The sequence below is a fragment of the Periophthalmus magnuspinnatus genome, chromosome 16, assembly GCF_009829125.3.
Source record: "Periophthalmus magnuspinnatus isolate fPerMag1 chromosome 16, fPerMag1.2.pri, whole genome shotgun sequence".
Taxonomy (NCBI): Eukaryota; Metazoa; Chordata; class Actinopteri; order Gobiiformes; family Gobiidae; genus Periophthalmus; species Periophthalmus magnuspinnatus.
The window spans coordinates 10,469,501-10,480,904 of record NC_047141.1 but is presented as its reverse complement, the minus strand read 5'-3'; the positions used below and the strand labels follow the sequence as shown (position 1 = coordinate 10,480,904).

At 38.3% G+C, this 11,404-nt stretch overlaps 1 protein-coding gene across 1 annotated transcript; it reads right to left on the bottom strand.

Moving 5' to 3' along the window:
• Positions 1-1,573: 1,573 nt before the first annotated feature.
• s100a1 (S100 calcium binding protein A1) lies at positions 1,574-10,548 on the bottom strand. Its single transcript, XM_033981586.2, has 4 exons — positions 10,525-10,548; positions 4,584-4,653; positions 2,347-2,515; positions 1,574-1,826 (listed from the first exon to the last, which is right to left on the bottom strand). Exons 3-4 carry the CDS (start codon positions 2,506-2,508, stop codon positions 1,668-1,670), a joined length of 321 nt encoding a protein of 106 aa, XP_033837477.1. The 5' UTR covers positions 2,509-2,515; positions 4,584-4,653; positions 10,525-10,548; the 3' UTR covers positions 1,574-1,667.
• Between the last annotated feature and the right edge of the window lie 856 nt (positions 10,549-11,404).

Genomic DNA, 11,404 nt, shown 5'->3' with positions numbered 1-11,404 from the left:
ACATCATGACCAAGTTGTATGTTATAATTTGGTGTCTTAGTTCTCATTTATTTATTTAATTGGGACAATGCATGTTAATGAACAGATATGATTCAACATGAAAGTAAACACATTATAGCGAAAGGCTAATTTCCATCCATGGTCCTAAGGGCTGGGGTCGTGACAATGATCCAATCAGAAAGCACAGTCTTATTAAGGTTGCCAGTTTCAGTGCTGAAATCCAGTTGTTTTAAAGGACTCTCTCTGTTCTGAATCCTCATTACTTAAGCACCTGCAGGCGATTTTTGTTCCTTTATGGCAAAAAGTATAATTGGCTGGTAAAAAATGACATCTAGCAAGAACCATTTTTTGCACGATTGGGTTGAATTTGAAAAGATAATTGCCTTTTAGTTGTTTTTTCGCAAAAAAAAACACAACAAAAAACACTTTGACGCAAGTAGGATCGCTTCATTTTATTCATTTCATATAACATCAATATGTGTGTGAACATACTGTATTTCACCACTTGATGGCACTGTTGATGCATGATTTCACGTTTAAAAGTTTTATTTGACTGCTAAGCCATCCACATTTTTACACACCCTGTCAACTCGACATCTTGATTCTGAAATAGTTTTACAATCCCCTGTTTCATAATTGACAAAGCTTGTGCTTCTTTGTAAAGTGGCCTATTGAATTGCTCCAGACAGGATTATGTTCACAGTGTCTGATCTGGACAAAGGGCCTGGCCCAGATGCTGAGGGTTTAGGCTACATGGGCCAATTAAAGTCCAGGCATTATCAAAGAGCTATACATTTACAAAGATACTAAAGCTGCACACTGTAACTTTTCTTGGGGGAAGGGCTGCCATCTGCTTGTCTAAATGAAGATGCCATTGTTTGCCCTGGAAAGTTCCACATTATGGCATTAGACATTACTATCTAGCATGTATTCCATTATGGGTGTTACTTTGAAAAAAATACGCATTCTTACTGTGAATGGGGTTGCCTTCTTGCCAAAACAAAAACACGTCTATGGAAACAAGCAGGTGACAATCCCCCCACCAGAAAAATTTACATAATGCCCCTTTAAATCATGTAGCCGTTCAATCTTTAAGTCAGATTTCTGGCTTCCTCTTGGATAATTTGTGTTTTGGGTGCTTTCAATCTTGCACATATCCACATAAAAATTGGAACTAAATTTTGAGCTAAACTAATTTAGACCAAGACTAAGCCGGGACTAGGACAGTACTAGTGGTGGGAAGTACAAATTTTAAGTATTTGTTCTAAAATTTAAGTGGCTTTCATTTGAAGTGCATACAAACACTTGCACATTTCGCTAAAACAGTTATTAGATTCTGTATTTCCCAACTTTGTTTCTTTAAACTGCCATTTGGGGTCAAATAAGAATGAATATTTATGTCCTCAGGTGCCATCACATCAAACTAAATAATTAGAAAAACATGAAATGCACTTTAATATTGCCTAGAGAATGTGGTGACAATCTAAAACCCATCAGTTCCCCTGTAGTGTCAGGACACTGAGACAAACATGACTTTATGAACAGAAGACATGACAAGGAAGTGAAAGATATTTTTTATTAAGACTGGATGATGACAGCAAAACCATGCGAGCACCTTCTCTTGGGCTTAGTGGATGTGGCTCGTAAGGGGTTAAAGGTCATGGTCTTCACTCGCCATCTTCTTTCATGAGGGTCTCCAGGAAGTCATTGCACATACACGCCACGGAAACGACAAATATCACAAACTCCTGGAAGTCCACCTGACTGTCACCGTTGCTGTCCAACTCCTTCATCAGCTCATCTACCTTGTCTGAGTCTTTCACATTCTGAAATAATTTTACAGAAATATTAAGAAAAGTTGGCATTGGGGTTTAGACTGTGGGGAAAAGTACTGAAAATGGGTACTCAAGTACAAGTACTGCTGCCAAAATACTATACTTAAGTATTTTGCATGCACTTTAGAAGCAGTTTTGGATCTTTTGCACAAACCTGAGCAATCAAAAAATAAAAACCTCAGTCTTTATATTCTGAGCTCTGGCCAATCAGAGCGGGCCATGCAGTGCTGTTACTGTGTTTGTGAGGATAGAGGGGAGCAGAGACGGTCATGGATCAGGACAGTTGGAACTTTTACAGTACAAATCTAAATCAAAGCACAACTACCCCAAAAATATACTCAATTACAGTAACATGAATATATGTAATTAGTTACTTCTCACTTATGATAATTCACTTAAAATGCTGATTTTTGTTCAAATATAGAACTTTGCATTTTACCAATATTACTTTGTTATTTAAAGTTGCGACGTCATCTGAAACCCAGTAATCGACTGGAAAAGGCATACTCACTTCAAAGTTGAGTTCCTTTTGCAGTAGTTCCTTGAGTTCACGTTTGCTCAGCTTGAACTGGTTCATGTCCCTCGTTTCACTATGCGCCTCGTCTTTGGAGGCATACTCATGAAATACTTGCATTAGAGTCTGGATGGCCATTGTAACCCTGGAATCAGTCATTTTGGTCCTGAAAATACAGACAAAGCAGACACTGTACTTAGAAAAAAAAAAAAAAAAAAAAAAGGGGGCATGTGCATTTTAATTACTTGGTGAGGGGAGTACTTTTAAATGATTACCATAGTTTTGGCCCTTGTTGACATTTTGGTTGCTAGAACTGTAAAATTACTCCTAGATGTGTCACATCTGCTGCATGTGTCCAGCGGGGAAGTAAAATTAAAGATTCTTAGTAAAATGATAGTTGATGATAATGTGCAACTTTCTGGGTGAGGAAAGTCAACCACATGATTTCATGACGGAATAGAAATAGAACATCAAAACCATAGTCCTCCATTAAGATAAAGCAGGAGGATACTTTGTTGTACTTTGTGGAGATGCAAGCCCGTGCAGAATAAGTACATGTTTATGTTCCCAGTGCACTTCCATAATGAGAAAAACAGGCTTTGATTTTGACAAAAACAAAAAGTCCTCTTATCCTGCATAAAAAAACTGCTAAGACTGTAGTTTAGATCTGTACAAACATTATTGTTCTTGTTTGTCAGGTCATATTTTAGTCTTTTTTGTAAATGCTTCTAGACAGGTTTAAAATGTGAACTTCAAACAGAATCTTATTAAAACATGAACTGAAAAATTATAATTACTGGTAGATATTCTTCCCAAATTGTTCAGACCAAAATCATGGAAGTTTGCAGATTTCACTCAAGTGTATAAAAGTGTAAGCTCCTGTCTGAGTCCAACTGTTGACAGTTGGACAGTGGATACTTGAGGCCGGTGGGTGCAGTGCACCTGGCACGCGTCCTGACCAACAAAAGATGGACCCCCAACAAGGAGCTTAGAGTTCAAATTGGCACGCACACACACACACATTTCTTTTGAATGGCACTAGTGGGGCTCATTGCAAAAAGACTTCAAATGCATAACACAATGTTGTATCTATTGCAGTGAATATTTAGAACAGGGTTGGCTGTACAACGACTAATGAGGTGTAGCTTACATTAAATTATACAATTTTATTTTTGCAATTTCTGCTTCAAAATTGACATTTTGAAGCAGATTTCTTTCCTCAAATATATAATGGTGTAAACAGGAGCATTGCAAATATTGCACATGCTGAGCCCTGTGACAGTTTAACATGCTGAAGCCTCTAGCAAATACACAAATGGAGTGATGGAACATTACAAAGTAAAAGTAGAACACTACTGTAGTTAAGTACAAATTATAGGCATCTACTTCACTCCAGTACATTTTAAACTGGATAATTTTTTGCTTCACTACATTTGAGAGCAGGCGTCTGATTTCTATTCCACAACATTTTTAAAGAAAAAAAAATAATAATATTTGAGACCTGCTGAAAAGTCTGAGGGGTTTATTTTTAACACGTTCATAGTTTGAGCAAATAATATACAAATAAGCACAACTGGGAAAAACCCCCCACTGACTCTACAGTTTCTGTTGTGCAGAGTTCAGCACAAATCTTTATCAAAATCATTACATTTAGCCTTATATGATCTCAAAATACTTTTTACTCTTTAAAGTACATTTAAAAAGGGGTTCTTTAATACTTTTAGGTCAGTAGATATTTTCATGTGATACTATTTTTTCCTCCGGTATCCAAATACGAATGTAGAAAAAAATAAACCATTTACATTTCAAATTCTGTACAGTGTTTTTGTTTAAGGCTTTTGGATTGGTGCAATAATTATATAAGAGCAGGACGAAAGGGACTGAAATACAACCAGTCTGGGCAGTGGATATGATACTTTGACAGGATTAGGTTCAACATAAAAGCCTACATTATTTTTCAAAAACACCAAAAAGTAGCCTACACCTACATGTTTTGCATCATCTCAAGATATGTCGATGCAAAAGATTTGGGTGCAGGAGCAGCAACCAAAATATGTCGACTGCGTCATCACTGAGCCCCAAGATGTATTCAATTATCCCAGACCGCCTGACATCAATTAGCTTTGATGTTAGCCGTTGTTTTTCTAATATATTCGTCTACAGAAAAACTAAATTGTTCACATGAAAGAGCCTTAATTGAGGAGAGGAATAATTTTGTTCGTGAAGAGACTCACCTGTACAAAGCGCTCGTGGACACGTAGGAGGTGGCAGCAGGAGGTGGCAGTGAGCTCGTGCAGTGAGCGTCTGCAGATATATAAAACATGTGGGTGTGGTCACGTGCGGTTGAGCTGTCATAGACCCCGCCCCTTTCAGCTCACCTGTCACCATCAGTTAAATGCCAGGTGAGGTTAGGTCAGGTAAGGGGAGACAGTAGGCTACACACCAAACAACAACGTCACACAGGAGGAGAGGAGCTAATGCTAAAGCTATTTGATGGGTGTTCAGTGCTTCGAGTTTATCTGGCTTTATTAGCATGGCTATAGCAAAGGAAGCAGGTGTTTAGGGCCCTACTAGTCTAAATATCCCTCTGAAAATGTTTAGATGTGTTTTATTCCCAGTAGCTAGATACGTGCTGCCTGCGTTTGTTTTTGAGTGGGGCAGTGTGTGGACATGTTTACTGGCGTGAAGGACCCCTCCCCTCCCGGTGCACTCTGGGAGCACTGAGAGACCAGAGGGACATTTGAATGGGTGTTTTACAGACTAAAAGACTTTAGTTAGTGTAGGAAAGTTTATCTACAGTACAGGACAATGTAGGAGGAGCCCAGAGGAAGATCGTTTTGGGGACAGGACTTTTCAGAGAGGACTCAAAATATGTCCCCATTTCACACCATTGGACCTGCAGATAAAACAGTGAAGCTGGACGTGGATAACTGCGCAGACAGGACACACCTCAGAGCGGCAGAGGACAGAAGGTGAGTGTGTTTATTACACTGGCTAAATGTAATTCATTTCATTGTGTTTTTAGTATTTTTAATATTTTTATAGTATTTTTTTTAATTTTATTTTATCTTGGAACACTTATTTGAGAGGCTGTTTTAAAATTCTACTGAATTCACTGCAGTTAGGTATAATTCCAAAAATAATTTATATAGATAAGCACCTGGCTTTAATATTTACACTTTGTCTTTGCAGCCTGCGCTCCGCTAACTGCTAACGAGCCACTGTTAGCATAACAGTGAGTGTGTTACTTTTACCACGGCCACACTTTGACACGCTATACCTCTTTCAAAAGCTCTGAACCTGCTCTATTCATCGCTAAATGTGTTGGTCAATTAGAATAATTTAGAATGCATGAACAAGCAAATAATTGCCAGTGCCACTTAGCAACGCTAGCATGCTACAATCATAACACAAGCACTGCTATTCTGTGTGAACTATAAAAACCTTTAGAGTTCTAAATATTTTTGTCATTCATGTGACAGTCACATGTGTATGGAAGCCTGTTTCCGCCATGAAAAAAAAAGCCCCACAGAAAGTCGAAATTACGAGTTTTAAACTCGTAATTATTAGTTTTAAACTCGTAATTAGGACTTTTAAAACGACTAATTATGAGCTTAAAACTCATAATTTGAGGAATGTAACATTTACAAAATGTGAACCTTATCAATTTTGATTAAATGTATTTGGTATTTTAATAATTTTCTCAATAAACCAGCAGGGGTTGCGACCAGCTAGCTCTCTGCTCAGACCAGGAGGACGAGCGCTCACAGACCCAGAGCACAGCTCATGAGTGATCAGAAAAGCGCTCACGGCACAAAACAGTGGCCAGAACAGCACTCGGGTCCAGTGTTGGGCATCTTACTTCAAAAATGTAATTAGTTATAGTTACAAGTTACTTCTCCCAAAAAGTAACTGAGTTAGTAACTCAGTTACTTTTTGGGAGAAGTAACTAGTTACTAGGCAAAGTAACTATGCCGTTACTTATTATGTTAAAACAATAAAAACACAACAGATGTGAACCTTTAACATTTATTTCACTTTAACAGATTGCCACTATATTGTGTTTGATTACAAGTAAATTATAGAATGTATCAAAAATAAAAAATATATAAAAAATGTTATTTGAAGTGCAAATAAATCAACATGTCACGCAATTTCAGACAACTGTACTTCAAGTATTTTCTTCATTATAATACTGAAAAAAAATCATTGCAATGTATTGCAAAACTAAGGCATTCAAATGTAAACCATGTAAAATAATACAAAACCTTTAAGCTTTTCTGGCCACGCACTGTAATTCTCTGCCCAGTATTCAAATATTAATCTCTCTCATTTCAACATAAACTGAACTTTATCCAACTCTTTAACATTCATTGAAAGATTCACACAATCCCTCTAACACGTATCTATTCCTTTATTTATCTATCTATCCATCCAATCAGCTGTCGATGCATGTGTGGACAGGACATCATTTCCCATCATGCATTAAGCGTTTGTAGTCCATGCAGGTGGCCGCTGGCGGTGGAGGGCTGCGGCACTCGCCTTGCTCAAAAACTTCCCGTTACCGGCGCACAGGTTATGTCAGCGCAAGTCGGTGGCATCTTGGACACAATACTAACCAGCATGCACCGCGCACCGATCGACGGCGATAGTATCTGCGCCCGCCTCATCTCAAACAAGCCTTTTATCTCCGAGCCGCGTTGCAGCTCCTCGGCTGAGAGACTCTGATGAAGAGAAGAGTGAACTGAATTAAAAGTAACGCGTCACATTTTATAGTCAGTAACGGTAACGGCGTTAGGACGCTGGGAAAAGTAATTAGTTAGATTACTCCGTTAGTGAAAAAGTAACGCCGTTAGTAACGCCGTTATAATGTAACTCCGTTATTCCCAACACTGCTCGGGTCCCACTGATTTGTTCAAGACGCCAGGAACTTTACTGGAGCTTAATTTATTCATTTATAAAAGTACGTAGGTGATGAACACAACAGTCCTCCTCCTTTCTCCTCTGCTCTGTACACTCAGTTGCAATGTGTTACAAGCTCAATTAAGACTTTACAACTCCTAATTACGAGTTTTAAACTCCTAATTAGTAGTTTTAAAAGTCCTAATTACGAGTTTAAAACTAATAATTACGAGTTTAAAACTCGTAATTTCGACTTTCTGTGGGGCTTTTTTTTTTTTTCATGGCGGAAACGGGCTTCCATACACATGTGATTAAAGCTGAGTTTAATTTTCCGTTGATGTGCATCTTTATGGTCACTTCTGCACAGAGCTCATTGTTCACAGAGCACAGACGCTCTTTTCGATCAGTAAGCATGGTTTGTTCTGCTATTGACATAATTGTAGGTAAAGATTAATTCATGGTTGTTGTAAAACCAGGCGCCACTGTTAGCAAGCTGTGCAATCAGCTGTGCAAAATGCTGTTTAGCTAGCGCTAACCTAGCGATAGCAAAATTCAAACAAACACGTACCATTATTCATACAAATACAAACTAACACAAGCCACATTCAATAGTTTATTTCACATGGTATGTTACTTACGATGGATATTTTCGGCTCAAGTTTGGCAAACAATGCAGGATGGTTGTCTCGTAAATGCGCATATAAGTTTCTTGTGTTTGCCCTTGGAGCCTCAACTTTTTTCGGCAGGCTCTGCAGATTGGTGACTCATCTTGTTGGTCCTGTTTTTCAAATCCATAATAATTCCACGCATCAGACTTCTTGAGTGGAGGATATGCCGTCAGGATCCAGATCCAATGCCTGCCCACTAGCCATGACGGTGACTGAGGTGATGAAGAACCATCCCCAAATCAGAATAAGCACAGAAGCTAACAAGTATCATTGGTGTGACAGAGGTGTCCTTGTGGACAAGCATCAGAACTAACATCTACACTCACCTGAAGGATTATTAGGAACACCATACTAATACGGTGTTTGATCCCCTTTCGCCTTCAGAACAGCCTTAATTCTACGTGGCATTGATTCAACAAGGTGCTGAAAGCATTCTTTAGAAATGTTGGCCCATATTGATACGAGCATCTTGCAGTTGATGGAGATTTGTGGGATGCACATCCAGGGCACGAAGCTCTGAGTCCAACTGTTGACAGTTGGACAGTGGATACTTGAGGCCGGTGGGTGCAGCGCACCTGGCAGGCGCCCTGACCAACAAAAGATGGACCCCCAACAAGGAGCTAAGAGTTCAAATTGGCGCACACACACACACACACACACACACCCACCCACACACACACACATTTCTTTTGAATGGCACTAGTGGGGCTCATTGCACAAAGACTTCAAATGCATAACACAATGTTGTAATGTTGTATCTATTGCAGTGAATATTTAGAACAGGGTTGGCTGTACAACGACTAGCTTACATGTAGCAACATTAAATTATACAATTTTATTGCATTTTATTTTTGTTTCACTAAAACAGGGGTCGGGAACCTATGGCTGGCGAGCCAGACATGGCTCTTTTGATGACTGCATCTGGCTCTCAGATAAATCTCAGCTGACATTTGTTAACACAATAAGTAATGATTTCATTACTTCTGTATTTATGTATAATTTATTCAAGTAATTCTCAAAAATAAACAATACTACGGTAAGAAAACCATTTGGCTCCGTCTTTATGCGCTGCCTCAACTAACACGTTCTCACGGCGCGTGCTGTGTTCCCTCGTGCGCGCTATCGCTCTTAAAGTGACGGTAACATATTTACGTAAAACTCCAATAATGACAATCCTAAAATATTTTCCAAAATCAACATTAATGCAATAAAACAAGTGTAGCTTATACATATGAATCAAATATTAACATAAAACATAATTTATTAACAGTAAAATATTTACACTTGTAAACGTAAACCAAAACTTGGCTCCAACAGATGTTATTAAAAAAAATATTAACAATACATTCATAGACGTCTTATACTCTAAAATTGTTGGTCTTATTTAAAAATTCACACATTTAGTTGTATTCAGAGTTAAAAAAAAATATTGTATCGCACTCATGGAAATGCATTTAAAAATATGTGACTTTTTTGGCTCTCTCGGCTAAAAAGGTTCCCAACCCCTGCACTAAAATCTCAGTCTCACAAAAATTGACATTTTGAAGCAGATTTCTTTCCTCAAATATATAATGGTGTAAACAGGAGCATTGCAAATATTGCACATGCTGAGCCCTGTGACAGTTTAACATGCTGAAGCCTTTAGCAAATACACAAATGGAGTGATGGAACATTACAAAGTAAAAGTAGAACATTACTGTAGTTAAGTACAAATTATAGGCATCTACTTCACTCCAGTAAATTTTAAACTGGAAATTTTTTTTGCTTCACTACATTTGAGAGCAGGCGTCTGTAATTTCTATTCCACAACATTTTTAAACTGGACTGAAAAGTTAAAAAAAACAAACAAAAACATTTGAGACCTGCTGAAAAGTCTGAGGGGTTTATTTTTAACACGTTCATAGTTTGAGCAAATAAAAAAATATACAAATAAGCACAACTGGGGAAAAAAACATTGATTTTACAGTTTCTGTTGAGCAGAGTTCAGCACAAATCTTTATCAAAATCATTACATTTAGCCTTATATGATCTCAAAATACTTTTTACTCTTTAAAGTACATTTAAAAGGGGTTCTTTAATACTTTTAGTTCAGTAGATATTTTCATGTGATACTATTTTTTTCCTCCGGTATCCAAATACAAATGTACACATGTAGAAAAAATAAACCATTTACATTTCAAATTCTGTACAGTGTTTTTGTTTAAGGCTTTTGGATTGGTGCAATAATTATATAAGAGCAGGACGAAAGGGACTGAAATACAACCAGTCTGGGCAGTGGATATGATACTTTGACAGGATTAGGTTCAACACAAAAGCCTACATTATTTTTCAAAAACACCAAAAAGTAGCCTACACCTACATGTTTTGCATCATCTCAAGATATGTCGATGCAAAAGATTTGGGTGCAGGAGCAGCAACCAAAATATGTCGACTGCGTCATCACTGAGCCCCAAGATGTATTCAATTATCCCAGACCACCTGACATCAATTAGCTTTGATGTTAGCCGTTGTTTTTCTAATATATTCGTCTACAGAAAAACTACATTGTTCACATGAAAGAGCCTTAATGGAGGAGAGGAATCATTTTGTTCGTGAGGAGACTCACCTGTACAAAGCGCTCGTGGACACATAGGAGGTGGCAGTGAGCTCGTGCAGTGAGCGTCTGCAGATATATAAAACATGTGGGTGTGTTCACGTGCATCAGCTCACCTGTCACCATCAATTAAATGCCAGGTAAGGTTAGGTAAGGTAAGGGCAAGACAGTAGGCTACACACCAAACCACAACGTTTATTGTCACACAGGAGGAGAGGAGCTAATGCTAAAGCTATTTGATGGGTGTTCAGTGCTTCGAGTTTACCTAGCGTTATTAACACTACAAGCATCACTACCTCAGAATGCTAATTTCTGCTTTTATGAATCCTAACATCAGTCTGATCAGGGACTATCTGGGAAAATGACCTGGTAAAAGGCTAATGCTAATGTGTGGGCTACTGCCATTGAAATTCTAGGCTAAATAAACAAAATGAATTTGCAGCTATTAGAGCAGAGTAGAGTTAGAGTAGCCACACATTTTTCTAAAGAGTAACTTTACTTCAGCTTGTCTGTGTAGGCCCTCAGTCGTCCAGGTCTGATCCATAGGAAATGACAAAGTTTAAATGTGTCAACTGGACAAATGGTTGTAGAAGTGAAGACGTCCAAGCCACTTCTTCAGTTCTGGTCAGAATGCTGGTGGACACTGCCTTATATCTATCTGAGGGGAGGGGCTAAATACACTGAAACTGGAAACAGCTTTGGTTTCCAGTTTCAGCTGAAACTACCCTATTCAGCCCATAACGACCCTGTTATTTTTCTCATTGTTCTGAGTCTGAGGATGGAGTTATAGATGGGGGAGAGATTATGTCTCAGGCCCCCAATTCTGTCTCTTTCTTAACACAAATAGCTTCTTTAACTCCCCTCTCAAACCATTTCTTTTCTCTGGCTAAGA